Source organism: Rhinichthys klamathensis, unplaced genomic scaffold (assembly GCF_029890125.1).
Source record: "Rhinichthys klamathensis goyatoka isolate OS25496 unplaced genomic scaffold, OSU_Roscu_1.1 h1tg000004l_1, whole genome shotgun sequence".
In the NCBI taxonomy this organism is placed as follows: domain Eukaryota; kingdom Metazoa; phylum Chordata; class Actinopteri; order Cypriniformes; family Leuciscidae; genus Rhinichthys; species Rhinichthys klamathensis.
The window spans coordinates 6,736,366-6,764,048 of NW_026606557.1; the positions used below are offsets into that span (position 1 = coordinate 6,736,366).

Sequence of the window (27,683 nt, forward strand, 5' to 3'; positions counted from 1 at the left end):
AAAAAGGTGCATTGGTCTAATTGGAATCGGAAAAGCAAGACTGATTTCTTATCTAAATGCTAGTTGGTCAAACTAGGTCTTAAGACACATTCTTAGCATATAGGCTTTGTTTATGCGACTGGATTGCCATTACAATTCCACTTGATCCCCAAATTGTTAAAAAAGCATTCAGATCTGGGACTTTAACTACTACTTTAACTTCTACACAGACTTATTAAACCATTTCTGTTGACTGCTTCTGCAAAAAAAGAGTTGAAAGCGAGCAATTTAGAAGAGTGTCCACATACTTTTAGCCATATAATGTACATTAAAATATCTGATAAAAGTTATATTCTATAGAATTCAAATTTATTTTATTGTATTTTCTCAACATGTGCAGCACGTTCACTGCTTATATGCCTCGGAGTTTCTTTTTTAAACTAGCGGCTGAGGGCTGTTATTTGGCTAGTTAAAGCATCTGGTTAGATTCCAGCCCCTGTTTCCCATATGGCTCCACTATTTCTGATGCTGTAATGTATTTTACTGGCAACAGTGTCTACAAGAGGAAGTGTATGCGTAATGTGAGAGACACTGTGTGGGAGAGTGCTGGTGTGGGAGATAGAAAGCTCACCAGTGACTAAGTTACAGTCCAGTAAACATACCTGAGAGCGTTGCTGGGGGAACCGTTGGTTGGCTGGTCACTGGTGACCTCCTATGGACAAAAAGATAATTACATCAGTGATAGTGGTAGAGGTCGCCCTCTACTGGTATAAATTCAATTAGAATTGCTCACTGGGAGAAAAGTTGCACTTGTTATGGACCGAGCAAATAAAGTAAAATATTACACACACACAAAAAAAATCTAAATATATAATATATATTTAGGCCTATATATAATTACATATTATATAATACATATTTATATAAATGTCACATTTTAAAATATTTATTTTCACATAAAATAAGATTTAAAAAAAATGTATGTTAAAATTAAGAGTTAAGCTGTGTGAGCATGCATTATTTTTGTACATTGTTTTTATTTATTCATCATAAAAAATAAAAATAAATTCTGTATTGGAAAGGAAACACTGATGGCCATAAGGGGGCAGAGCAGAAATATAGAAATTGTTGCATCAAAGCTAAAAACTGACTTGTTAGTGGGAGTCGTGACGTTGGCGAGAATGGTGAAGTTGCTTCTGACAGTTCGCAGACTAGCCAACACCTGCGTTAAAGAGACAGAGAGGAGAAAAAGTGAGAGAGCAAGTGAACAGCAGGATATCACTCAACTCCAACTCAGCAAGTCATGACAAGCAATTAGCACTCATTATATACTGTTTGCCAGACACAACAGGGGCTTACCTGAGCAAAAGGGGTGACTATGAGATCTTCAGCATGACTGCAGAAAGAGGAAAGAGCAGTCCCAGTAAATGGGGAGAAAAAAAATAGGTAGATGTTTACAAATGGTCTTTTATAGTATTGAGATGAGGCAAGGAATCATCCCCAGTTGTGAGGAAATTGATTTAGCCAACATCAAAAAATGCCATCCAGAGGTGGCAGTCACGGTGGCCACTGAGAGCGTGAGCATTTCTGAGGGTGTAACAGCATTATAGTGAGACGGGTAAAGAGGGATTTAGTTGATGTGCTTAATGCTGCATGGTGATTCTGGGATAAAAGAACTTCCTCTGAGGCCTTTTAGAAATTAAACGTGAAGACAGTAAACAGTGAAAGTGTGCTGTTTGTTGAGGGAGACGGCTTACCCCTCGCTGTTGATTGAGGAGTTTCGTGACATGGTCTTGGGGGACATGTCGTAGTCAGAGTCAGAGCGGTAGAGAAAAGATTCCCTTCTCTGGCTCTGAGGGAAGGGGGGATGGAGCACCAGCCCAGGACTCGCCTGCGAATCCATAGGGCTGCGGCCAGGAGAGGGCCCATTCTCCCCATCATAGCTGTGGAGAAAGAGAAACCAAAAAGACATGGAGGAAAAAGTTCAAACAAATGTCTTGTCATTTAGCTCGAACGATGATTTGCAAGTGGCTGCATTAGATTTCCAGTCTCTGGCCAACACAGCACAGATAGAGATGTGGAACACAAACAATCATGATTGCCTCTTACTTCAGAGAAAGCAAACGCTCTCTGAATGTATAAAGAGCTGATGAAGACTGTGTCACCCTGAAGAACCATTAAAGGAAATCACCAGCCTAATCAGAGGAGAATCTTAAGCCGCCACTTTACAATTTATATTCTATAGGCACTTTGTGGTTTAAAGGAACAGTTCACGCAAAAATTAAAAAATCTGTTATTACCTGCTCACCCTACTCACATCTTTTTCCACACAAGGAAAAAAGTTAAGCTGTCAAGCTCCAAAAAGGACAAAAACACCATAAAAATAGCCCAAAGGACTCGGGTGTTTATTCCAAATCTTGGAAACAAAAAAAATAATCTTATAATAATAATAACCTTTATTTTCTATAGCGCCTATAAATGTACATCTCAAAGCGCTGTACAAAACCAATTAAAACAGCAAAAATACAACACACAAAGAGACATAATACACAGTAAAATAAACTAACCTAAAAAAATGCTAACCTAAAAAAAATTTGTTTTAAGCTGAGATTTAAAAATACCAAAAGATTTGGCTTGCCTGATCTCAGTTCCAAAGTTTCCAAAGTTTTGGAGCTAATGAAGAAAAAGCCCTATCTCCCATTAATCTCAAACGAGTTGAGGGAACAGTTAAAAAACCAGTTTCCCAAGAACGAAGATCACGTTTCGGAGTATATGGAGTTAAAAGCTCGGTCAAATATTGGAGGTGCTAAACCATGCAGTGCCTTGTAAGTAAGCATCAAAATCTTGAAGTCCACCCTAAACCTAATGGGAAGCCAGTGCAAAGACTCCAAAACGGGAGTAATATGGTCTCGTATATTAGTTCTAGTAAGGATTCTGGCAGCCGAATTTTGCAAAACCTGCATTCTGTTTAAGGTAACTTTTGACACGCCAGCTAACAAGGCATTACAGTAATCAATACGCAAAAAAACACAAAAGTGTTTATCAATCTCTCAGCAACAGTAAACAACAGCATTGGACGCAATCTGGCAATATTTCTAAGATGTAAAAATGAAATTTTAATTGGCATACGTTAGATTGGCATAAAAAATTACTCCTAAATTCCTCAATTTTTTTTGAAACTCCATAGTAGAGCCATCAGGAGTTAGAGTGACCGGCTCTGCTTTGCCTAGTTGGTGGGGTGAACCAACAAGCATAATCTCAATCTTTTCACTGTTAAGACAAAGAAATTCATCTGTCATATATTCCTTCATCTTAGAAATACACTGAGAAAGAAAATTAACAGGCACAATTTCATTAGGTCTAAAATGAATGTAGATCTGGGTATCATCTGCATAGAAGTGAAATTTTAGACCAAGTGATCTCAAAAGCTGGCCAAGAGGATAAACATAAATATTAAAAAGAAGAGGGCCCAAAATTGACCCCTGAGGGACGCCAGACTGCACAACATTAACCTCAAGTTTATTCCAAATCTTGGGAACAAAATATACAAAATTCTAATCTTCCCCTTCACAGAAGGTTTAATGTCATAAAACTGCATTCCTGTAGCTCAAACAGTAAGGCAACGCCAAGCTCATTGGTTTTATTCCCAGGGAGTGACTGAACTGATAAAAAATATATAAGTGGTATTGGATAATGCATAAGTTGGTTCTGGTAACTGAATGTGATATGTCAGTTCAAATATGCAAAATTGAGAAATTCAGTACTTAATTCACATGAAAATGGTGGACTTCTTTTATTGCTTTTTTTGTCCTTTATGTTTCACAAAAAAACAACAACAACATGAGGGTGAGTAAATAAATCTATAATTTTAATTTTGGGCAAACCACTCCTTTAAGCTTATCACTAAACGTCGACATCTGTGGACGGACTAATCCGCACAGTTTTGGCATTAAACGTGACTAGTGGAAAAGTACCGGATACGGTGTCTGACCCCATCTGGGGTTATAATATGTACTGTATTTGTTCAGTTATCATGGCTCAGTGATAACGAATGAAAACTAGTCATCTGGAGAGCCTAATGACTGCAGAGCTGAAAGTGAACATGGGACCTATTGCAGGTCATTCGCCAGTTGTAAACAAGACATATAATGCCACCAAAGTAGGAAGTAGGAACTTGCAATATAATGGACAGGGAGAAGGCCAAGAACAGCTCATCCTTGAGCTGAAGGCCAGGAGCCATTTGACTGGGATCACCTGTGCTCCTGCACTCTGTGATGGAGCCTCAAACGTCTAAAAAAGCAACAGGGGTCATGGGCGTGGTGCGATAGGAGCCAAGCAGAAGAAAGATAAGGCTTTTGCATGGTTTCTAATTCCTCTGGTTCCAGCCTCCTCTGAGTCATGCCGGGAATTATGGGTACACCACACCAGAGAAACCTCAAACCAAAGCCTACACTTCAGAAGTGAAGCGTCAGAACTCGGTGCCTGCCAAGACTTCAGTCTCTCTCTCGCACTGTCAGTCACTCTTCCTCCCCCTCACTCCCTCGCTTCTCACAGACAAAATACTAAAACCCCTCTTCCCACACACAGCGCATAAGGCATCCAAGCTCGTCTCCTGCCCCTAACTGCAGAACTGAAGGTAGTTTTAGCCTGTGGCTATACGAAGGGCTCCTGTCTCGGTGCTGCTGTTGGTGAGCTGGATCTGGACTACGGCTAGGTCCTTTGTTCCGGTTGTTTACTTTTCTTTATCACACAGACGTCAAGTGCAACAGCACTCGAAACGTGCCTGAGCTGCTTCTTTTCTAGCAGCTGCGGTCCCCTCTCTCTAGAGATCCTGAGTGATGTGAATCCACAGTAAACAGGCCCTACCTGTCCTCTCTACATGTCCCTCGAGACAAACACCGCCTCGGGCTCTTGACCTACACCTCATCTTTCTTTCCTCTACATCTCTCTCTCTCTTTCTCCCATCAGTCTGCTTTCCATCTAAATCCTTCCTTTTTACAGTTGCTTCCTGTTCTCACACTCCTTATCTCGCAGCTCACAGAATTCCTCTCGCAGCGATGGGAAAACCAAGCGACGTGAGCGACAGGAGAAAATGGAGTGCACGAGTACTTGAAAAAGGGAGCGAGGAGAGCAAAAACATAAAGGAGAAGAGGAAGAGCAAGAGGGAGGGAGGTGACTCATGGCCTATCTAAATATTTACTTGCCCTAGGTGCATGTACAGCTTCTTCCAAAACGATTTTATTTTTCCAGCAACAACTGCAACACCATTTACACACGTTTGACCTTAAAGAGTTCTGTCACTATCTGCATAACGACATCAGTCTGGCTTTACTGCGCAGTAGAAATAGCAGCTCTCTGTAAACCCATTTCCTATTTTTATGGAGAACAAGCTCTTTTTTTTCCTGCATTAACACGGTGCCTTTCGCTCAGAGTGTGTTGTTTTTCTTCCACTGTATTCATGCCTGTAGAAGGTAGTGTGTGTGTGTGCGAGAGAGACTGAGTGAATGTGTGGGCGCACACGAATGCTCCTGCTTTTCTGTCTGTGCTTCACTTTAATGCCTCCTGTAGTCATGTGACATTTGTGCTACTCAGAGACTATCCACAAAGGAGTGAACAATAAGAAATGAGAAGCCTTGTCAACCAGTTTCCCCTTCTCCTCCCCTTTCTTGTGTTGTGATTCGAGCCCTTCTATTTCTCCTTCACCCTCATTCTATCTCCTTCTCTGCTTCTCTGGCTTTTTACCAGTCTGTCTTCTGTCTCTCAAAGATCTCTGCCTTTCACTGCCTCCTTCTCTGTAATTTGTGTCTATGGCTGTGACTCAGCCCAGAATAAAAAAGCAAGCAGAATGCATGCTGGGATATTGGAGTTCTCATTTGTTTATAAGGCGCAAGAGACACACTCACTATACCCTCATAGACACACAATCAAAGGCCGTTTTTGTGTGTGTGTGTGGAACTGTCGTGTCAAACACCTCATCGCTAAACCTCGTCAAAACTGAGCTCCAAGAATTGAAGGAATCAGATTTTTTTAATAATTATTATAAATAGCACTTACATTGAGCTGCACAATTATGTGTGAAAATGTGCAAATGCAGTGTATTAATGTGCATAAATTAATTGTGGATGAAGCAGCCGCAATTATCTTGTTTCAGTAATCAATAAGGGTAGAAATGTATTAAACTTTCATCATAGATAATGCACTCGCAAAATACACACACAACACTTTTTTTTTTCTTTGCGCACAGTGATTGCAGGATATGCCATTGGCAGCTCTCACTTTCATTTGGTGATAACAGAACCCCTGAAGAGTAGCACTCTGGACAACAACATGATCATCATAGGGGGCACAGAGGAAAGGATTTGTGCCAGCTGGGTGAGTCTTTCCTATAAAGATAACACATTAATGTCAGCACATCCCCGTGCTTCTGAAAACCAACCCTAGCGCATTGGTTGGGCTGTTTATGTATCTGTTAAATGACATTGGAGTAACTGTAACAAGCTGCAACCTGACAATAATTCCAGGAGACAATTACTGCTTTCAGATACAAAGATGCTTAAACTGATGTGGACCTAAAGTCTAAAAATAAAGGAAATGGTTATATTGTATAAGTCCAGAGGGAAGAATTCAAATTCATAATAGCTCACACGTGTGCCCCCCGAAGGCTTCACACAATGAGGATTTCTTACTAACGTCCAAGAGGCTGTCTGAACGTGACAGCACAATTAAAGTAATTTGATAAATGTTGTACCGTCCTCTATGCGGTCCAGGGTAGTATGAGTGGAGGCATGATTCTTCCTATTCACAGCTTTTCGGGGTGGCAGATTTGAAATTAATTGAATATAAATCTGGGCCTATGAGTAATGGAGTGTGTAATGCTCTAAAAGAAGAAGCTTTGAGTCACAAGGACTAAAAGACGACTTACAAAATAAACGCATACACTAAAACTACCCCCATTTTCCCTCCTAAGATCACAATCGTAAGCATAATCGTAACTTAATCACAAATTCATATGTGAACCATCAACCCTTCATTTGACGAGCTCGCCTCGAGTACAAACTGTGGCACTTACTCCCCATTTGCTGATACAAAGTGTTCCGGTAGCTGTTCCGAACATTCTCACTCACGTCGCAATAATAAAGGAATTTGATTATGTTCCATTAATACTCTGGGTTTTAAAAGGCTTTGAAGTTTGAGTTAAGGAGCTGATTGAATTAATTAAAACTTGCTGTAAAATATGTAAGTGATAGCATGGAGGATTTACAGGCTCACTCCATCCAATGGCCCTCTCATTGATTCCTTACTACCAGTAAGCACAAAACCTGGGGCCCTGAAAACTCTGATCTACAAGCTCCCAGCACACACCGCTACAGTCCATCAGTGGAGCAGAGTGAATTCTTTAAGTGGGAAGAGCCATTTAAAAAAAAAAAAAACTCTCACCATAAAAACCTTAATTCTCTCCCTTTCAGTTAATGATTAACGCCTCCCCCGACCCCCAACCACCACCACTCGCCCGTTCCCAGCCTGAATGGAGAGTGACAGTTATTTCCTGCCTCCACTTTCTCTGCTGCCAAGCACAGATGCTTGTTGCCTGTGCACCATGTGCACACCAACACCCCGACGACTGCCTCCCCCTCTCCTTGCCTGGGCATTTAGCACCTGGTTGATTGCTGCATGCAGGAAGGGGGTCAGAGGAGGGGCGAGATGTTGGGGAGTGGGGGGCAATCATAAAATCAGTGGTGACTGTATATGATGCTGTCACTTCGCTGGCTCTTTAATCAGCAGCTGATGCCTTGTGATAGAGCTTTTATTGTGGCGCTCTGTCCCTTTGGCAGTGCATTACAGCAAACTGTGTCTCATCAGTCCCCACTCTGACTCACAGAGGTATTTAAGGGAGCGTGTGGAACAATCTCTTCCAGCTGCTAGAGTCTTGGTGAAACCTGGTGAAAGGCTCCTGATGTTCCCCCGCGCAACGTTCCACCTCTTCCCTCGAGACAGGCGAGTGACCGTCTCCCTGAGGGCAGGTAAACATGGAAGCTGAAAGCCGGCTGTGATCTGCACCGGAGGATGTGACCTGTGTCACAGTCCCGCGCAAACACGCAGGCAGGGCTGAAAGAGGCAGGCTGGCCACGCTGTGCTTCCTGGCGTGAAGTCATCTTGCAGGACACCGTGCTCCAGTCAGATAAGAGAGCTGGGGATTACAGCAGATTATCTGACAGACAGGATCAGAAGCACCCTATTGAAAGTGTCCCAACAGTGAGAGCTCAACCATTACAGACAAGCCAGGCATCTGCCCTCAGGAAGAGGCTTTAAAGCCTTGATACCATTGATTCAACTGTACAGTAATTTCTGTGAGAGCCATAGAGAAGATTGCTTTTACTATCTATATTATGCCTGGATGCCTTTCCAAATTCCATATAAACCTCAGCTTTGCACATGGAGGGACTCTTCTGTGGTGTGCTAAGTCAGAGTCCTGTACAGACATGATAGGCTGCCACAAACTTGTTTTACTACCACCCTATCAGTGTCTATTTCTGATTTCCCCGAGCAACACTGCATCAGTTATTCATTCTCTTATTTGTTTTTTGCTTGATTTCTCTATTTTCATGCAAATCCTCATGGGATACCTATCAGTTCATATTAGCCAAATGATATCAGCACACTCCTAGCTTCAAGAACAGTACCCCGTCTTTGCTATAAATACACCCCAGAAAAATCTGTCAACATTTACACACCCTCATGTCATTCCAAGTGTCACTTTCTTTCTTCCACAGAAAACAAAAAGAGGAGACAGTGCTTAAAGACTGAAGCTTTGAAGCTTTAAAAAGGACACAAAACTATTAAAGTATCATAACAGTTGTACACTGTAGTCCAAGGCATTTGAGGTACAGTAATACCAAATATAGCTTTGTGTGATAAACAAAAGTCTTAATTTGCTTAATTGGGTCCACTGAAAATCCTGACATCCCCCCAACTCTCCTTGGTGCGTTCATGAGAAAAGAAGTGGCACCCTTGCCTCATTTAGTATATGCGGTTTCTATGAATATGCAAATTAGCCCCGCCTCCACTCACTCACACCAGCTCAGAGATCCACTCGTTGACGATCACACGTTGACCTGATTGGTTACAATGTAGTTTGTGACATCAGAAACACTAGCAATTTCAAACCACGTTTTTGAGTTCACTTAAGGAGAAAATACTGCAATGGCTGTATATACTCAGTGTTGACTTATGAATTTGCACATGGTTTGTCATAAAGCATACTAAAAACACCACATAGACATACACTCACCTAAAGGATTATTAGGAACACCATACTAATACTGTGTTTGACCCCCTTTCGCCTTCAGAACTGCCTTAATTCTACGTGGCATTGATTCAACAAGGTGCTGATAGCATTCTTTAGAAATGTTGGCCCATATTGATAGGATAGCATCTTGCAGTTGATGGAGATTTGTGGGATGCACATCCAGGGCACGAAGCTCCTGTTCCACCACATCCCAAAGATGCTCTATTGGGTTGAGATCTGGTGACTAGAAACCAATTTGAAATGATTCGAGCTTTGTGACATGGTGCATTATCCTGCTGGAAGTAGCCATCAGAGGATGGGTACATGGTGGCCATAAAGGGATGGACGTGGTCAGAAACAATGCTCAGGTAGGCCGTGGGATTTAAACGATGCCCAATTGGCACTAAGGGGCCTAAAGTGTGCCAAGAAAACATCCCCCACACCATTACACCACCACCACCAGCCTGCACAGTGGTAACAAGGCATGATGGATCCATGTTCTCATTCTGTTTACGCCAAATTCTGACTCTACCATCTGAATGTCTCAACAGAAATCGAGACTCATCAGACCAGGCAACATTTTTCCAGTCTTCAACTGTCCAATTTTGGTGAGCTCTTGCAAATTGTAGCCTCTTTTTCCTATTTGTAGTGGAGATGAGTGGTACCCGGTGGGGTCTTCTGCTGTTGTAGCCCATCCGCCTCAAGGTTGTGCGTGTTGTGGCTTCACAAATGCTTTGCTGCATACCTCGGTTGTAACGAGTGGTTATTTCAGTCAAAGTTGCTCTTCTATCAGCTTGAATCAGTCGGCCCATTCTCCTCTGACCTCTAGCATCAACAAGTCATTTTCGCCCACAGGACTGCCGCATACTGGATGTTTTTCCCTTTTCACACCATTCTTTGTAAACCCTAGAAATGGTTGTGCGTGAAAATCCCAGTAACTGAGCAGATTGTGAAATACTCAGACCGGCCCGTCTGGCACCAACAACCATGTCACTCTCAAAATTGCTTAAATCACCTTTCTTTCCCATTCTGACATTCAGTTTGGAGTTCAGGAGATTGTCTTGACCAGGACCACACCCCTAAATGCATTGAAGCAACTGCCATGTGATTGGTTGATTAAATAATTGCATTAATGAGAAATTGAACAGGTGTTCCTAATAATCCTTTAGGTGAGTGTATAAACAACAGTAAAAGCTTAATTTTCAACACAGGGGGACTTTAAATGAATCGGTTGATCTGGTTAAAAGAAACAGTCAGCATAATTTATTTACTTTACTGAAGATTATTAGTGAATAAACATGTAAATTTCAAACTGTATCTCACACAACTTCTCATTTTACGGTGATTTTGCATATCTTTTTGAAGTCCCGCAATTTCATATGTGTGCTCTAGGAACAAAGAAAGTCATATAAGTTTCCTTTAAATATTTCAATCTCTCAAAAATTATGCCTAAAATATAATCCTTGTTGTGAACAGCGTTCATGTCATGTGGGTAATAAATTATTCTGTTCGGCACCCTGCAGCACTCTCCTCTCAATCCCATCCTGCAGTGTCACCCAGCTGTGACCTCATAACAGCTAAATTCACCCAGTGAACCCCACTGCCATGCCACAGTAACCAGCATTGAACAACATTACTCAGTGGTGTTGGCACTGGCCAAACCTGCCAGCTCCCTGCTCAAATACTCAAATCTGACTAATACTGAGTACAGCCATCAGCACCCCAAAGGCGCTCTCTCCCCCCGCTACGTTCACTCATTCCCTAGAGCAGCTCAACTCGATAACCTTTTATATGGAAATCGTCCCTGTGAATCTAGGGGCCATGTGGAGTAATGGGAAACTGTTAAAAATCATGCACATCTTTTAACAAGCTTTAGTGAGCTGAAATGTCAGGGGGAAGCCCCGAACAAGTGTTTGGTTTAATGAGGATTGCTTCCGATCAGCATCCGTCTGCTTTCAACACTTGAGCACTTCCAACCTCACTGGTTTCAGGTGGAGGATGCCTTGCTTCATAGCACATCATAGGCTAAATATATGAATGGACTGGGGAGGAAGATACACGAAGGACAATCGACAATGTACAATCGAAACGGTTTCATTCTCAGACACAACAGCTGATCAGAAAAATATGTTGTTCTGAGCTTTGTTTACATCTTATGCCAGCAAAAATAGACCCTGCAATGCTCCATTTCACTGCATGACGACATATTGATTTGTTAATAGCACCAATCGAACATAATTTCCTGGTGTAATGATCAAAACAAAGAAGTTACTGAGGGAAGAAATTCCATAATCGAGAGAGCAGTTGTCAGTTGGCTGTCTAACAAAGGCCCTTCAGACACACCATCAGAGACATCGCAACTGAACTGGAAATACAATTAACACCCTAATCCTTGTAATGAGCCAATCAGGGATATTGAGACTGACTCGGATCCAGTAAGAGCATCTATCCTGTGCGTTTAAACGGCACATAGACGCTCATTCTGCATACACCAAATCTGTAATGTACAAACCGGCTTCCAGAGCTGCACCCCCGCCCTGATCTCCTAGTGCAGCCCACACACAGAGGGGTATTTTTAGCGTATCACCCTGTCTCTGAGATGGAAAGCATAACTCCCCCTCTGCAGGCTGGGGCTGCTGGGGTTCTGTTATTTTAATCCAGACTAGAGAGAGAGAAAGAGAGATACAGAAAAAGAAGGAGGGAGTGAGTCATCAAGAGCTACCTTTGTGTCACTGTAGAGTTGTCTTCTCCGCCACCCTCATCTCTCCATCTGCACCAATCTATCTGTTACATTTCAGATTCATATCATTGCTATCTATCTGTCTATCTATCTATCTATCTATCGCGCATCATATTGTACTAAATTAAAGTGGATAATATAATTTGCATTGTTGGCGATCCACTTTAATCTAAATGATTCTGTGAACAGGATTTCATGAACAGATGGCCCGGAGAACCCCATTGAAGCCGTGCTTCGTTGGGAGTCTATGGCAGATACCTGTTATATTGATTTTAATGGAGCAAAGATCGCTGTTCATTGGACAAGAGACTCTAAACACGTCATTTTGGGTCCTCCCAGGACATTGTGCGTCTGTAGGTGTCTACGAGAGCATCACGAGCCCTGTTTTGCATTGAGGGGAAAAAACGATTTTTCATTGGACACTGGGCTTTTAATCACTGTATTTTTATCTTGCCTAAAAGCTCTGCTACTCACATGCAACACATGGGCACTAATTGAAATGGTGAGGAATGACTGCACAATTTGGATGCCTCCTTAATCAGTCAGACCAAATTCAACTCATTTGTAACCACTGCTGAGTACTAATGGATGGACACATGTGGCATTTACTTTAGTTCATAATCTTATTTTTGCATATTTCCATTTATACATTTAAAAATACAGCTTTGAGTATGGTAATTTTCATTTCATTTCATATCTATCTATCATCTATCTATCTATCTATCTATCTATCTATCTATCTATCTATCTATCTATCTATCTATCTATCTATCTATCTATCTATCTATCTATCTGATTTCAATTTGTGTTCTTTCCCAGGTGTAAATCTCAAGTTTATCCCTCTTTGTGCCAGGCAATTTATTAATGAGATTTGATCTTATATGGCAACCTTCACAATCGATTTGTCACACAAAATTTATAAAGGCACACTGATATGATATGTATGAAAAACATATCATGAATGCTGACTGGTATAATGAGGGAAAATGAAGTGACAAGTTTAATTGGACGAAACAGGATAAGAATGCAAGCATTGTTTTCATTTGGTAATTGTGTTTGATTATTCACTGATGCATTTTTAAAATCAATCTTCAGGTTACAGTGGTTGACCTTGCAGAACAGCCCTGATAGACAGATGAGTGGCTTTGAATTACCAACAGTGGAAAGCAATAAAAGATTCAAACAAAAGCTTACGAGGGAACATTCACTCCAACAAAGGTATTACACCTATATTTCTTTGGATTAATTAAGTTATCCTGAGAGGATAATAATTATGCTCATTGATAGAAAAGGCAAAAACAGTCATTAGTGGGAGAGAGGAGAAACCTATTCCATGGAGCATTTTGTTTAAACCGCATGAACCGCATTCACCCTGAGGCTGCACGCTACTCGCATTGTGTCGTTTTTGGAGACTGTCTGTCAAAGCTAAAAAGTTTAAAAGATTTGAGACAGAAAAATAATATATTAGGTTAGACTGGAGGAAGTGTCAGGCTCTTTTTCACAATGCCGAGATGGCGTCTGACGTCTGTCTATCTGTGAATATGCCGTCACGTCACTCCAGCTGTGAAGCGCCTCTAAAATCAATTTTCTCTGAAAGTTTGCAGCCTTGACCTATATCAGCAAAGGGGCATCAACCGTGGTTGACACTGACTTGCTTTTACTAGAAAGAACAGCTCAGACTCCGGCTCAGAGACGTTATGTTTTTTTTTTATCGAATCCCACTGGCTTTTATTTATAGTGTTTTCATTCACTTTTATAGTTCATGTGATTTGATTGTGCTTGACGTCGGGCTACTTTAAGGCAATGGCCTGCATCACAGTGAGAAAGAGCTTTATGTGAGAGTTTGTCATTTTATCTTCAATAAGAAAAGTGCCTGGATTATTTTAGACACTTGGGTCCAAGGCTGGTAATGCTGAAAGATCCATTTAGGTTGTGCATCTAGACTTTTGCACTCAAAAAAATGGGCTATTCATAGACAGCTTCTTTGTTTCTGCAGCTGCATTTGTCTTATCTGGTCCTCTCTCTCTCTCGCTCTCTCTCGCTCACTCATGAGCAAAATCATTCTCTTTCAGCTTCTCTTGCCTCTTCTCATGTGTATCTCTTAGCACTCCATCTTTCACAATCTATTCTGTCACTCCTCGGTACACAGAAAGTAAATCTCTCTCTCTCTCTCTGTCCACATCTGATCACCCTCTGATGAATGGACTTCAATCAGTGCTCACTCAAGCGATACATTAATGCACGTAGACATCATGTTTCAACTGATATTTATGACGGTAATTGGAGGAGAGACATATAGGAAGTATTGTGGTTACTGACTGTGCACTGGGAGTCGTTATTGGCGGTGGATTGAGTGGACAGGGCAGAGGAAGCTGTAATTGGTAGACGGAGATAAAAAAAAGGGCAGAAAATAGGCCAGTTGAAAAGCTTTACATGCAACGAAAGAAACACTTTACACTATTTAAATCTGAAAGCAACAGGGAAAAAATGGAATAAATGCAAGAAAAAAGAAATAAAACAAGCAGAATAATTCTCAAACTAATCAAAATCAGAAACATGTTATTAAGAAGTGTGCCTAATTGCTTTTGGCTGCAGAGCAGCATTAGCCTGGATGCCAGCCCGAACCCCGCCCACAACATTTTTTGGTCGGGAAGTTCGGTCTGGACTCGATCCATTGAGGAGTAATTATGATCAGTCAAAAAATGTTCGGGCCAATCAAATTGCCAGGGCGGGCTTTATACGATGATGGACAGATGATCTGCAGGGACGTAATCATCACGTTATCAAAGAGCGCAACTGGTTTCCCTCAGAGATCACTGCCGCTGGAGAACTGAGATGTGTAGATTCCGCTATCGTGTCTGTTGTAAAAGAAATCGACAGCGCATTCATTTTAATAGACGAACAGAAAACTGCAATAAAGGCATTTGTTGATCGGAAGGTTATTTTGCCGTCCTTCCTACGAAATTTCGGCAAACGTTTAATTTATCAGCTGGCTCCGATGTTCGCTAAGAAGATGGGACGCAATGAAAACCCTGTGGTCGTTGTGGTTTCTCCTTTGGTAGCACTCATAGAGGACCAAGTAAAAGAAGCAACACTCGTTATTTTACTTCTTCCAGCGTGCGTGCAGTTGAGTTCTGTAGTTGACAACTGTGCTATGCAAAGTAGTTGACTTACTGGGTTGCTCTCATTGGTTGTAGGTTGTAGTGCAGAGGTTTTTTTTTTCCTGGTTCGGTTTAGACACGCCTCATAATCAAAGCCCTATGGAGCAGTATCAGACTCACATTCTGACTAGAATATGAGTATGACAAAGTCAGGCAAGAGCAGCATAATAACTTGATGCATTCATATAAAATTCAGCTGATGTGCAGTGGCTTTGAAAGTCAAAAGTGGCTTTTGTACTTTTCCTTTATTTTTGTTTTTAACTCATGTTACATAAAGCTGTTTGGCACTGATGCCAGATTTATAATTCATTTGTTACGAAAAATCATCTTTTGTATATTCCATTCTAAAAGATGATTATTCGTAACAAATGAATTATACAATCAAGTTCCAAATAAAAAGAAAAAAAATAACGAAATGAGATGAGATGAAGTATCTTTTGTTGAATACATTATTTAATTCACTAGACAGTCAAGAAACAAATTCAAAGTTATTGAAATTTAAGCCATTTTATATTTTAAGCCATTTTATATATATATATATATATGTATTAGGCCATGAGACGGGACCCCAAATTTGGGCTACTGGTACCATTTTGAGGGATTAAATTTCTTTTTGATTTTCATGAAGGTACACATCTCTAGTGTTGGAAAATGTGTGATAGCATCCGATCCATGGTAGCTTTCATTAGAAATCAACACTTATATCATCCTACCTCAAGGTAAGGTGTTCAGTGACTACAGGAGAGAAAAATTGATCCTTTTATAATTAAAAAAATGTATTAAAAAATTATATTTTTTTATTATAAAAATTTATAAAAATTTAATAAAATTTTTATAAAATTTTTATAAAAATTTAATAAAATTTTTATAAAATTTTAAATTTATTTAAAGATAAATTAATTTATCCTTTTTCTTGACATATGTTTGAAAATCGTCCTCCGTAACCAAAAACTACCTTGAATCTAATGCTATCACACATTTTTCAAATACAGGGTCATACACAAAAATCACCATGTGGTTAATCAACATCCCTCAAAATGGTACCAATCAACCCTCTGTCTCACGGCCTATATATATATATATATATATATATATATATATACTGTGTGTGTGTGTGTTAGCGATTATATGTCAAGCGATTAAGTTTTTTTATCTAATCTTAATCGCACATCAAATTTGGCTGAGAAATTACCCCCAAAAGATAATATAAAGTCATTATTGTGTTGACTGAGAAAAGCATCAAATAGACATTACAAAAGTAGTTTTAGAAATAAATATTTTATTTGATTCAACATAGAATTTATTACACACAAACTTTTAAGCTACACCGACCATAATTTTTTTTCAGAAGCTGAATTGGTATTTAGATATATTTACAGACAAAAGTTTGGCTACCAACATATCTTCTTTTTTGTTCTGAAAAAGAAAGAAATCCATCCAGGTTTGAAACGACACGAGGGTGAGTAAATGTAAATAAACAGAATTTTCATTTTTGGGCAAACTATTCCCAAAATATGAAATAATTTTTTTAATGAAATGATACTTGAAATAATAAACTGAAACTGCCAGGTGACGGTAAACGTGTAAATGAGTAAGTCATTGAGTCATTTATTCATTCGACTCATTCAAATTGATTCATTCAGGAATAAAGTAAATGGGTGCAGGGCGTCATGCACTAGTATTTTTGAGGGAGCACCAGTTGGGTGGGTCAAAAAAAAAAAACCCAAGTAAAGTAACTAACTATAATTATTTAGGTCCCATTTTATATTAAGTGGTTTTAAAGCTCCAGTCCATAACTTTTTTGGGTTAAAAATGATCCAAAATAAATTTTTGAGCAAGTACATAACCAGCCAGTGTTCAAAACTATCTGCTTGCCTTAGCTCGATTCAAAGCGGTAAGCTTGTAATAATGTTTTTAATTCCAGTGGTACTGGTGGATTTCCACGGGAGATTCGAGCATGTCTTTGCGTCATTACGTCACATCTGTACACATAAAGAAGAGTCTCGGCTAGTATAAGCTATATCGCGTGTGAGGATGCTGGAGGTGGAGATTTATAGCCTTTTCTCACAGCACTTGATATAATTAAACGTATCAATTTGATGGCGGATCCAGAAAGGTTCAAACGACAATCACCAGTGACAACAGATTCACCCGCTGTAAAATCCAAAAGCCTTTGGACCAAGAGTTTGGAAAAAGAGACTGCAACCGGCCCATGCAAAAACAAGGATAAATATCTGAAGGGCTTTAAATGTAGTCACGCAATGCTGATGTTGTTAACATTAACAATTTGACAACAAAGAATAATTTGCACGGTTTGACGTGATATGATTAGCGATCGTTAGATTTGATCAGCGCAATTTACTGCAATGCTTTTTTACCCTTAGTTGGTCCGAACAAACGTGGATGTTACTTACTTGTTCAGATGACAATTTAGGGTGAAAATTATTATGTTGGTCATACTTCCAAAAAGTAGAATCTGTGATTCTGAATGCCAGTATCGACACCAGCGCGGTGACTGACAGCCTCACACTCTCCTCAAACATTGGATTGTTTGGAAACATTGGAAGTTGATAATTCCGCAAATGACTGCAATTGCAGATTTCGAACAGAGATGAAGAGGAAAAACTGCGGACTGCAGCTGTACTTACATTGAAATTAATAATTTGATACAATGGACTTATTGTGTACATACATGTTTTTAAATTGTACTTATACTTTAAAAATACCAGCATGTAATTACAGCTGTAATTAATCTATGTTATTACATTTGTAATTACACAGTTGACCCTTACCTTACACCTTAACCCACCTTTATACCTACCCATACCACACCTGTCCCTAACCTTACCTGTATCACATCTCAATAGCAGCAAAAGTGTTTTACAATACAACATGAACAAAATAAGTACATTGTACTTATTTTTCGATGTAAGTACATAGTACTTAAAGCCACTTAAAGGGGGGGTGAAACACTCAGTTTCACTCAATCTCATGTTAATCTTGAGTACCTATAGAGTAGTATTGCATCCTTCATATCTCCAAAAAGTCTTTAGTTTTATTATATTTATAAAAGAAAGATAGGCTGTACCGAGTCTTTCCGGAAAAACCCGAGCGGGTGGAGGCGTGCCGTGTGGGCGGAGCTAAATAATCACGACACGAGCGCGCGAAGCTTTTGCGTTGAGAGCGTCTGGAAGCTGTGAGTGACATCCGAAAATAAACCATGGCTTATAATCAGATAGTAATCCCATGCAGAACAAGGATCTAAACAATACTAAGGGCTCGTTCATACAGAACGCGTTTTTGTGAGATGGGCAGTGAAATGGGTGAAAAACATAAGGTCTCGAGCGTTTTTTTAAAAATAGAAATGATTTGAACTTGAGCGCAGTGTTTTTAGAACACCATGTCATGCGCGAGTTTTACAACATTTGTGTGTTGTAAACAGACAGACTCGTGGTTTATGAGGACATGATTTATTTTTACAATAAACAAACTGACACCTACAGTGGCCAGCTAAACAAATGTATTTAAACACACACACACACACACCATACATCGCATGCTCCATAGATACATTAACTGTATGTGATCATGTTGTTTACTTGCTGTGCTTACACGCCGATAGTTAACAACTCACAGACATTTGAAGCAGTTTTACTCACCGCCTGCGGTTCCAACGCACGACCGTGAACCTTTATCGTTGGGACTGCTCCATCTAAAGATGAGATTTGAGACTTCTCCACTCAAGAAGTATTAGGCGATCTGCAAATCCGGCGTTGAACTGGGCCTTGTTTATAAAACTATTACCGTCGAAATGAAGGGAACAAACAAAAACACTTGCACAACTCCGTTGCTGCTCTGGAAAAACAAAATCCATCCACAGGTCCCTTAACGCTGGGTTCTTTGGAAATTTGTGCAGTGTTGTCTTGTCCTGGCAACCAAAAACACACTTTTTTGGTGCCATTTTTAAATTGCAGCGCAGCCGAGCCCAGCGCTCTGATGGGCATAGGCGTACTCTCGCACGCACTAGGCTACAGATGCGCGCGCGCCCTTCCGGGAGAAGTCCCCTTAAGACCCGTATAAGGAAATTCCGGCCACTCTGACGTCACACACGCCCGTATTCGAAAAAAACTTTCCGAAACTTGTGACAAACCGGAAGGAGTATGTTTGGAACAGAATTACTCCATCAAACTTACAACTTCATTTTTGAAACTTTGTCCATGTTTAGCATGGGAATCCAACTCTTTAACAGTGTAAAAAACTCACTATGCATGAAACAGGATTTCACCCCCCCCCTTTAACATAAAGTGGGACCATTATTTATAATAAAACTTTACTTAAGCTTTCACTGTAATAATTACCGCAATGTCATCATATCCCACATCTGATTGAATTATCAAAGTGAGAACATATGATATTTAGGCCTATAAGTCCTGCATTGATTTAGTCTATCACATATTTTGTAGCTTATAGAAACAGACGAATTTAAAGCATAAGCACTGACACCACAAGGCAAACTGCACCTTATATCGGCGTTGTACAATGCATTTTGTGAATAAGAGGCTGTTCTTTGAAATCCTTCATTACCTTTCGGTCGATCAGTAAAAATCATTTTAACAGGTTAAAAATGTATATTCTGTAAAATTTTGGACGGATTCCCCCAACAACCCACACGTGATAACTAGATGGTTTTGCACGAATCGACTAGGTTGTGTGACATATTTTAGCTCCAAACCAAAGAAATTCACCAAAAGACGATAAATTTAGGGCACTATTAATTTTGTACCTGCAAGAATAGAGTAAACTTTTTAGTTACCTATAATGTGTAGACTATCGGATATCAATAAAACACTCCGTCAAATTATATTTGAAAGGATTATTATTGCAGCTTCTGTAGACATCAGTGTATATTTTACAAACTATAAATGCTTTTTGCATAAAATATAATTTTTGTCTTTTGGTAGCTGCATTAAATTAATTTAGCTCAAAAATCTGAGGGGGCACGTACCGCGAGAGCGTTTCGAAAGCATAAGGTCTGCAGTCTAATCGATCATGCTGTACTTTAATCGGTTTTGCGCAGCGAAGCTTCAAGTCGAACACACCTAATGGCTCTCCTTATGAATGGACCATTGAACCATTGGTTCGCGGGATTGATTCTGTCAAAACGCTTATTCATTCAGAAACTAAACACTGATGTGTGTTGCTCAGAGAGGAACAACAGTTGTGCTCTGCCTTTATAGGTAATATTTTTGTTGGAAAAACTTAGCAAAAACAGGCAATATTGTGTGCAAAATATATCACAATATTAACTTCTTATTTATTGAACTGTTGTATAAAATCAATAGCACATGTGCACTCGTGCTATTCAGGATAAAGACAGCACTCGTGTGATGTTGCTTAACTATATCATATCATATAGGCCTATACATGAGACAAAAACTCATACAGTGATATATGTATATACATGTAGTGATATATATATATATATATATATAGTCCTTTTCTATTAATCATGTTATAAGATTTTGTTCATATCGCCTAGCCCTCAGCAGTAAAAGGGTTAAAAGCCTGTAGAGCACCAACAGCGAGCACCCCTAGTGAGCTGCAGCCGTGCTTTAAGAGCGTCTGCTCTTGGAGGCTCTTACAGCGTATGGCAGAGAGCATGTATGGGCTGCCGACCAGCAGTATGGCCAAACAGACTGGTCGTCTCCCACTCTGTCCCCAGACACATGCAAATAGTCAATGACACTCGTGCATACAGGCACATACTCACAAACACATACGCTAACACATGCTTGCAGCACCAGAATTCGTCTTGCTCATGTCATGAGACCTGGGTTATTTTGGTTGGACCTTTTAACATGAAGAGAGCCATCTAAGTACACAAAAAAATTACGTCTGGCATAAAACATAGCCTGACAAGCTGATTGGAGCCATTAGAGTTAAACACAGGTTGCTGAAGAATTTTTATAGTACTGTGGTGTAAAGCACATTGCCCAGATAACGGACAGATCACAAGGAAAAAACGGCACACCCTGAGCGGAGGTGTGGTGAGATTGCAGGAAAAGTAAAACACCTTATCAAATCCATAAACATCTATACTACAAAAACAATATGGTGGGCATGCGTAATGTGGAGTGCACGTGGCTTGAAAATATTACTGAAAAAATAATGAAAAAAATATACTTTATTTAGTTACTATTCTGAAATTCCAGCAACTTCCAGTAACTTTAAAGTTACGATGTAATGAAAGTAGTGACAGATCTTTCTATGTATTTTGACGTTAATCCAAGTGGAACAGATTTTCGAGAGAGAAAAAAAAGGGCAGGGATTTTGTTGATATATGGAGGCAGATTTGAATACGAGCTTGCAAGGATGGAGTTTATGAAGATGAAATGATTGGAGAAGTCATTCAAAACAGCAGTCTGTCATTTCATCAAAAGATTGAGTTGACATTTTGATTAAAAATTACGAGCTCAATAAGATATGCAATTAAATGAAATTTCGTGCCTTTAAGTAAAAACAAACAATGTACCAGAGAGTTGTATTAATGCATTTATGATTAGTTTAATAGATAATATGAAATCATTTAAAACCATATGAATAATTGGAATAATTTACAGAAAACTTCTTAGAAATCGTGTTAAAATTAACTTGATCTAAATAGGTAATTGCTACAATGGTTGCAACTTTTAAGTAACGGCAATTTGCCATTTTAAGTTCACTCAAATCACCTAAAATCTAACCTTTAAAAAACCAGATGAACTGAACGCAAAAACATGCAAACTCGTTTTCATTTTTTAAACTGCACTTACCATGCAAGCTACTCTTTTTTCCAAAGCAAGATACAGAAATTATGCTCAATTCACACTCAATGTTGAGGCTGGTTTGATTTAATCTCATTAAAGTGGGAGCCTGAGGCCTCCTATCCTATTTATAGCACTCACAAAGAGGCGGGCTGGACCCACGGGGTCATGCTGCTGTGGCCTCATGAGTGATACATCATGGGCCAATCACAGCTGGAGCCAGCCTAGAATTTGATTTGGCTAAATTGAAGATTGCCGTGAATTCTTTATGACAGCGGCCATCACTGGCACCACTGCTTCCTCTCATCTATCCTTCCCCTTCACTCTCTGTCCCCCGTCTCTCTCTTCTATTCTCACCCCATCTTTCTCTCCCTCTGTGCACTTTCCCTGTTTCTTTCATGTACTCGGTACACCTGTCTCTCTCCACAGAATGCCCAGACTTCAGCGTCGACTCCCATCACGACGACTGGATTTAAACATAGACGACGAGTGCCCTAATCTGTCACGGGCGATAAGCATCTCAAGAGCAGAAGGAGAGGGGGCGGGGTGAGCCAGCGATGTGTGTGTCAACATCACATTCCACTGCTTTCCGTTCATTTACGGTGTTTACCATTTGCATGGCGTTCCGTGTTTTGTGAGAGAACAACATGGAATACAGCTGAAAAAAATTGTCCGATAGCCTTTGCAGACCGTATAAGGGCTGACTTAGCAATCGGATCACGCACACACAGAGGCAGACACGTAAACAAGTGTAGAGGGGACAGGAGAAGCTGGAAAAGTAGGGCAAGTGAAAGAGCCAACTGCGATAATCTGAATTTAAGAGGGAGAAACAAGGTCTTTCTGTGCTCAGTGTTGATGGTAATGAATTACCCTCGTTGGAGTTATCACTGGCTCTCGGCCCGCTCCCTGCATCACAGGAAATTTCAGTTCCTGCTCCTTTACAGATGTCCAGACCCCTGCTGCCAATCACAGAGTAGCAGAGCGTGGCGCTGCCGGGGAAATCTCTAACCCTAGAGCCCATTCAGAATCGACACACTGAGGTCTCGGGTCTGAGGATAATAGATTCAGGCGCAGCATGGAAGGGAGTCCCGGGGCACATGGGGAATCTCAGGCCTTTAAATGCCACGAGAGGCAGGAGTTTTATCCCATGACTGTTCCGCTTATAGACAGGGCTTCCTGATCAGACGAGCTGCTTTCCTGAATCAGTCTCACAGAGGTCAAAAGATGGTCCCAAAGGACCAAAGCAGTGTCCATTACAGTAACTCAGCATGCTGTGATAACCATATCGGACATTTGTCAATAGCTGCAGTGGACTGGCATCAATAATGCAAGAGCCCGTTCCAAGTTTGCCGTGAATTACCTGCTGCGGTTTCCGTAAGAAACAATTACAGTGTGTTAAATACAGCTGAGTGCTGATGCTCCACAGCACAAAAGTGTTTTGACTGAAGCTGAGAGACATTTTTAAACAACCACTGCCAGTACCACTTTTAGGATCCCTGGTACCACCCTGAATCTATATTTTTTTGAACAAAAAATTTGGTTCTCTACAGGTTACATAATGCGAGTGACTCAGAAACAGCAGTTTCCAGTCGAGTTCACACATGACCAGACCACAGCCGACTCCAACCGAGCAGGCCGATGCATCCTCCTGCTCTTTCTTTCTCTCAATACAAAGGATATTCATGTTTTAAGCAAAACAGTGTGGATCCTCACAATCACGACATACCAAACCAGCAAATATGAAAACACTGCATAATAAATTCACAGAGGAGGAAGCATTAATTATGTTTATCTGTGAGTTGATTCGTTGGACCAGGCAATAATGTTGTCTAAATGACTAATGTTTAGCATGTATTTGCAAGCTAATTCATTATAGGTTAGTACAAGCGAACGCAATATTGTCTTGGATCATGGTTCAGTGTGACAGTCAGAGCCATATTCTGCTGATACCGCAGCCATCTGTCCTTCCCCAGTGAGTAGGATAGCCACTTTCTCATAATTATCCAGTGGGTTGAAGCCAGACTAGCTATGGGTTACAAATCCCTGGTGACATCGTACATCAGGTAGGACAACAGGAAACCCTGCCTCAAACATAACAGGTGGATCACATACATATTAACTGAGGGACGCTCTTCATATCTCTCAAACACCAGGTGTGGTAATGCACTCGGCTCGGCTTTGATTTGTTTGCCGTCCTCGATTTGAACTAGTCTCTCCCCGGTGTGCTTTCTGTTGCCCAACCTACATTATCTCACCCGTCTATTGCTCTGACAACTGTCTTTTGATGTCTAGTTGTGTGTGTGCATGCGAACGAGAGAGTGTGTAAATGCACATGCGAGGATCTGTGCGGCTGACACCTCAGTGACACAAGTATCTCTCTCAGTTGAGACGAGAGTCCACGGTGCTCACGCACACACATTCAGACATGCTCAAATACTCAGAGAGGGTCCAAGATCCCTTGACGGATGTCACTACAGAGCTTATCATCAAAATGTGAGAATGGGAATGAAGGCTGCCGCTGTGGAGCAGGTTGGTTCAGGTTGTCTGTCTGATAACAGGCGAAATTCAGGACTCCTCACACCTCCACACATATCCGATACGCTCCTCGCGGAATACTGACGCGCTAATGCTAAACAGCAGACGCAAAGAGGGATGTGAGAACTGACCCTTTCGCAGACAACCATGGGAACCAAAAATGGCTCTTTAAATTACTCTGTCAGAGAAACATTGTGGCATCATGTTTTTTGTTCATATTAGCATGTGAAAGTGAGGATGGGGGAGGGGGCGTTTTTGAGCCAATTATACTATGGTTAGACTTGACTATTTTACTTGGCGTTGAAGCTGCTTGACAGAGGCAAATATAGGATATAAAAATGTACACACATGCAAATGTATTTGCACAACTATCACAGTCGAAGAATAGAGATCCATTCTTTTTTTTTTTTTTATTTACATGACAATAAACTTTTACTGACCAGCGCTAACTCATTGTAAAACTTCTGAAGCCCTCCGGATTTGTTTTCTAAGCAATCTAGAAAGAAGAACCGAAAATATTTCAGCACAGACTAGGATAAATAAAGAGAAGTATTTAACAGAGCAAAAATGCCCAAAATAACGTTACTGGGCCCTATCATACACCCGGCGCAATGTGGTGCCATGCGCGACGCAAGTGTTTTTTGCTAGTTTCAACAAAAAATCTTCGTTATCTTTTACACGTCCTGCGCCACGTTGTTTAAATAGGAAATGCATTTGCGCCCATTTGTGCGCCCATGGGCATGCTGGTCTGAAAACGAGGTGTGTTCAGGCGCATTGTTGGTGCGTTTCTATTTTGAGGCAACTGAAATAGACTGCGCCATTGACCAACTGAAACCTGGTCTCGCAATATATTTTTTTGTTATTTAAAGGATGCCTTAGTAATATGCGCCTATAGGCGGGTGCACAACGCATACACTCTGCTTATCACACACACAGGGACGCGCAGCAGCAGACAAACTAGTCAAATATAAAAAATAAAAGGATTACAATGTACAAGATTAATATCGTGTACATACAGATATGGTGGAATCCGGATCCAGATCCATTTCTTCTCTGAAGAAGCGTTCAGTTTTTCCGCTTGCAAATTCCGCCATGGCACGAGCGCAACTGGTTTTTAATGGGAATGGAAAATGACACTGATTGGTTTATTGCACTTTACGCCCAAAACACACCCATTACTCATTAAGAGAATAGGGACAACCCTTTTAGACCATGCGCTGGGCGCGCAGACCATTTTTCCCGTCGTTAAACTAGCAAAAGTGAATTCGGACACGCCCTAAGTGCACTTACGCCGTGCGCTTTAGACCATGCACTTGGATCATTAAAATAGGGCCCACTGTCTCCATCAGAGATAGCAGTTAATCTTTTGGCAAGGTTTGTGATACGATTTCCGTTTTTTACCCAGTAATTCAGTAATTTAAAGCAGCTTTTTTTGCACTGATTCTTGATTAAGCATAAATGATGTATGTATGTATAAATATATATAAGTATAAGTAGTAAACTTATAAGTGTAAGTATACTTATGTATGTAAATAAAGTCAATCTGCCTCAATGCAAAAGCAGGTGTTCAGCAGCTGTGTGAATTTACCCCATCAGCATCTAGCACATTTACTTCAGACCTACATAATGTTGAATTCAATCCTCTAATCATATATGTTACAGTTGCTGCTGTGTACTGTGGAAAAGCTCCTGGTTTCACTCCTCCAGGCTTTAGGAGGAGAGGTATGGGCAGGTCAAAAAAGGGTGAGCATGGTGCAGCTTGGCCTGTTGGTGCACGAAGAAAAACAGATGTCGCTAACCATGAGATCACGTGCCCAAACCTGAGGGCCAACGTTATCCGTGAAGCTGGATGCTTAATGCTTGCTCATTAAAGCACTCGACTGAGCTATAGTAATGTGAAGGTTAGACGAGCTGGGAGCATGTCATGTCTCTCATATGGGAAACAAAAGCCTTAAAGGAACACTCCTTGCTGAATGCAATATAAAGAGAGTTCACCCAAAAATGAAAATCCTGCCACTCACCCTCTTGTCGTTCCCAACCATTTCTGCTGATTATAATTCAAATTAACTTGGACTAGAGATTTTAAAATTCTATGTTCCATGGAAAGAATTCATACGGATTTGGATCCACACGAGGGTGAGTAAATGAAATTGAATTTTTGCTCAACTATTAGCATAAACCTACTACAGCATATGTGGCATCAAATTGGTTCCCACAGCAAATAATATTGAATTGTCCCTGACAAAATGCAAATGGTGAAATTCTACAGTGCCAGAATAAGCGTGAAAATTATATAATAGTCACACCCTTTCAAAAGTTTACACATTAGCTTGACACTTCAGTATGCAGGCATAACCATAATCATAATCATGTAAAGCCAGAGATAACTTATATCCAGACAAGGATACCAGAAAGGGATGTGACAATCTATAAAGCACTGTTTACATGCAGCAAACTTCTCGTAAACAAAAAAAAACACTAACTTCATACCCTCAAGTGTGATTTCCACATAGATTTCCAAACATGCATTTTTTCTCTCAGACCGAGGGATTTAAAAGTAGCAACATATTCAAACAAATTTTCCAAAATTGCAAGCAATATTCTATAATAGACTTTTTACCAGTGTCAGATGTGAGATAAATAGCAATGCAAATGGATAGTTTCCTCCAGGTATTATAGGCCTATTAGCTTCTTGGTTTTGCCCCATTTCTCCACATCTGGAGTGGAGCTGGGGCATTTGAAGAGGGTCTCATGCTGCAGGCATGTAATAATGCCATAATGCATTTGCAGGGGCTTTAACTTGTTAATGATCGTGTAGATTTCAGGTTTCAGATTTCAGCCACACTAATTGCACAGAGCAGAGATGGAGCAGAGGGAAACCGCTGGTATCTTGAGAGCAGGCGGACATGTCTGGGTGTGAAATAAAAGGCTGGTGCTCTACTGTAAAAGTGTTGTAGGGAAGTGATGGATGGCAACGAGAATGCAAGGGGTTTGTGAAAGGCAGCAGTATCATTTACAGGGCTGTACCCGCAGGGAATGGGAGAAGTAATAAGTGACGGCAGAAAGTCTAATGGCGGGCATTTCTTTCAGACACTGAGGAAATGGGAGAGAGAGGGAGAATTAGATGAGTTGATGATCTTTGCGGACATGCACGGGAGTGGGAAGAAATGATAGATTTA

At 40.5% G+C, this 27,683-nt stretch overlaps 1 protein-coding gene across 1 annotated transcript in view; it reads right to left on the reverse strand.

Annotated features, from left to right (window-relative positions):
* The window catches only part of pde4a (phosphodiesterase 4A, cAMP-specific), a 57,983-nt gene that overhangs the window by 15,959 nt on the left and 14,341 nt on the right, over positions 1-27,683 (reverse strand). Inside the window, exons 2-5 of the mRNA XM_056252800.1 lie at positions 1,737-1,922; positions 1,339-1,375; positions 1,131-1,201; positions 642-691 (exon numbers count right to left, since the gene is read on the reverse strand). Of these exons, the coding sequence (XP_056108775.1) occupies positions 642-691; positions 1,131-1,201; positions 1,339-1,375; positions 1,737-1,922 (344 nt within the window). The remainder of the gene's footprint in view (positions 1-641; positions 692-1,130; positions 1,202-1,338; positions 1,376-1,736; positions 1,923-27,683) is intronic.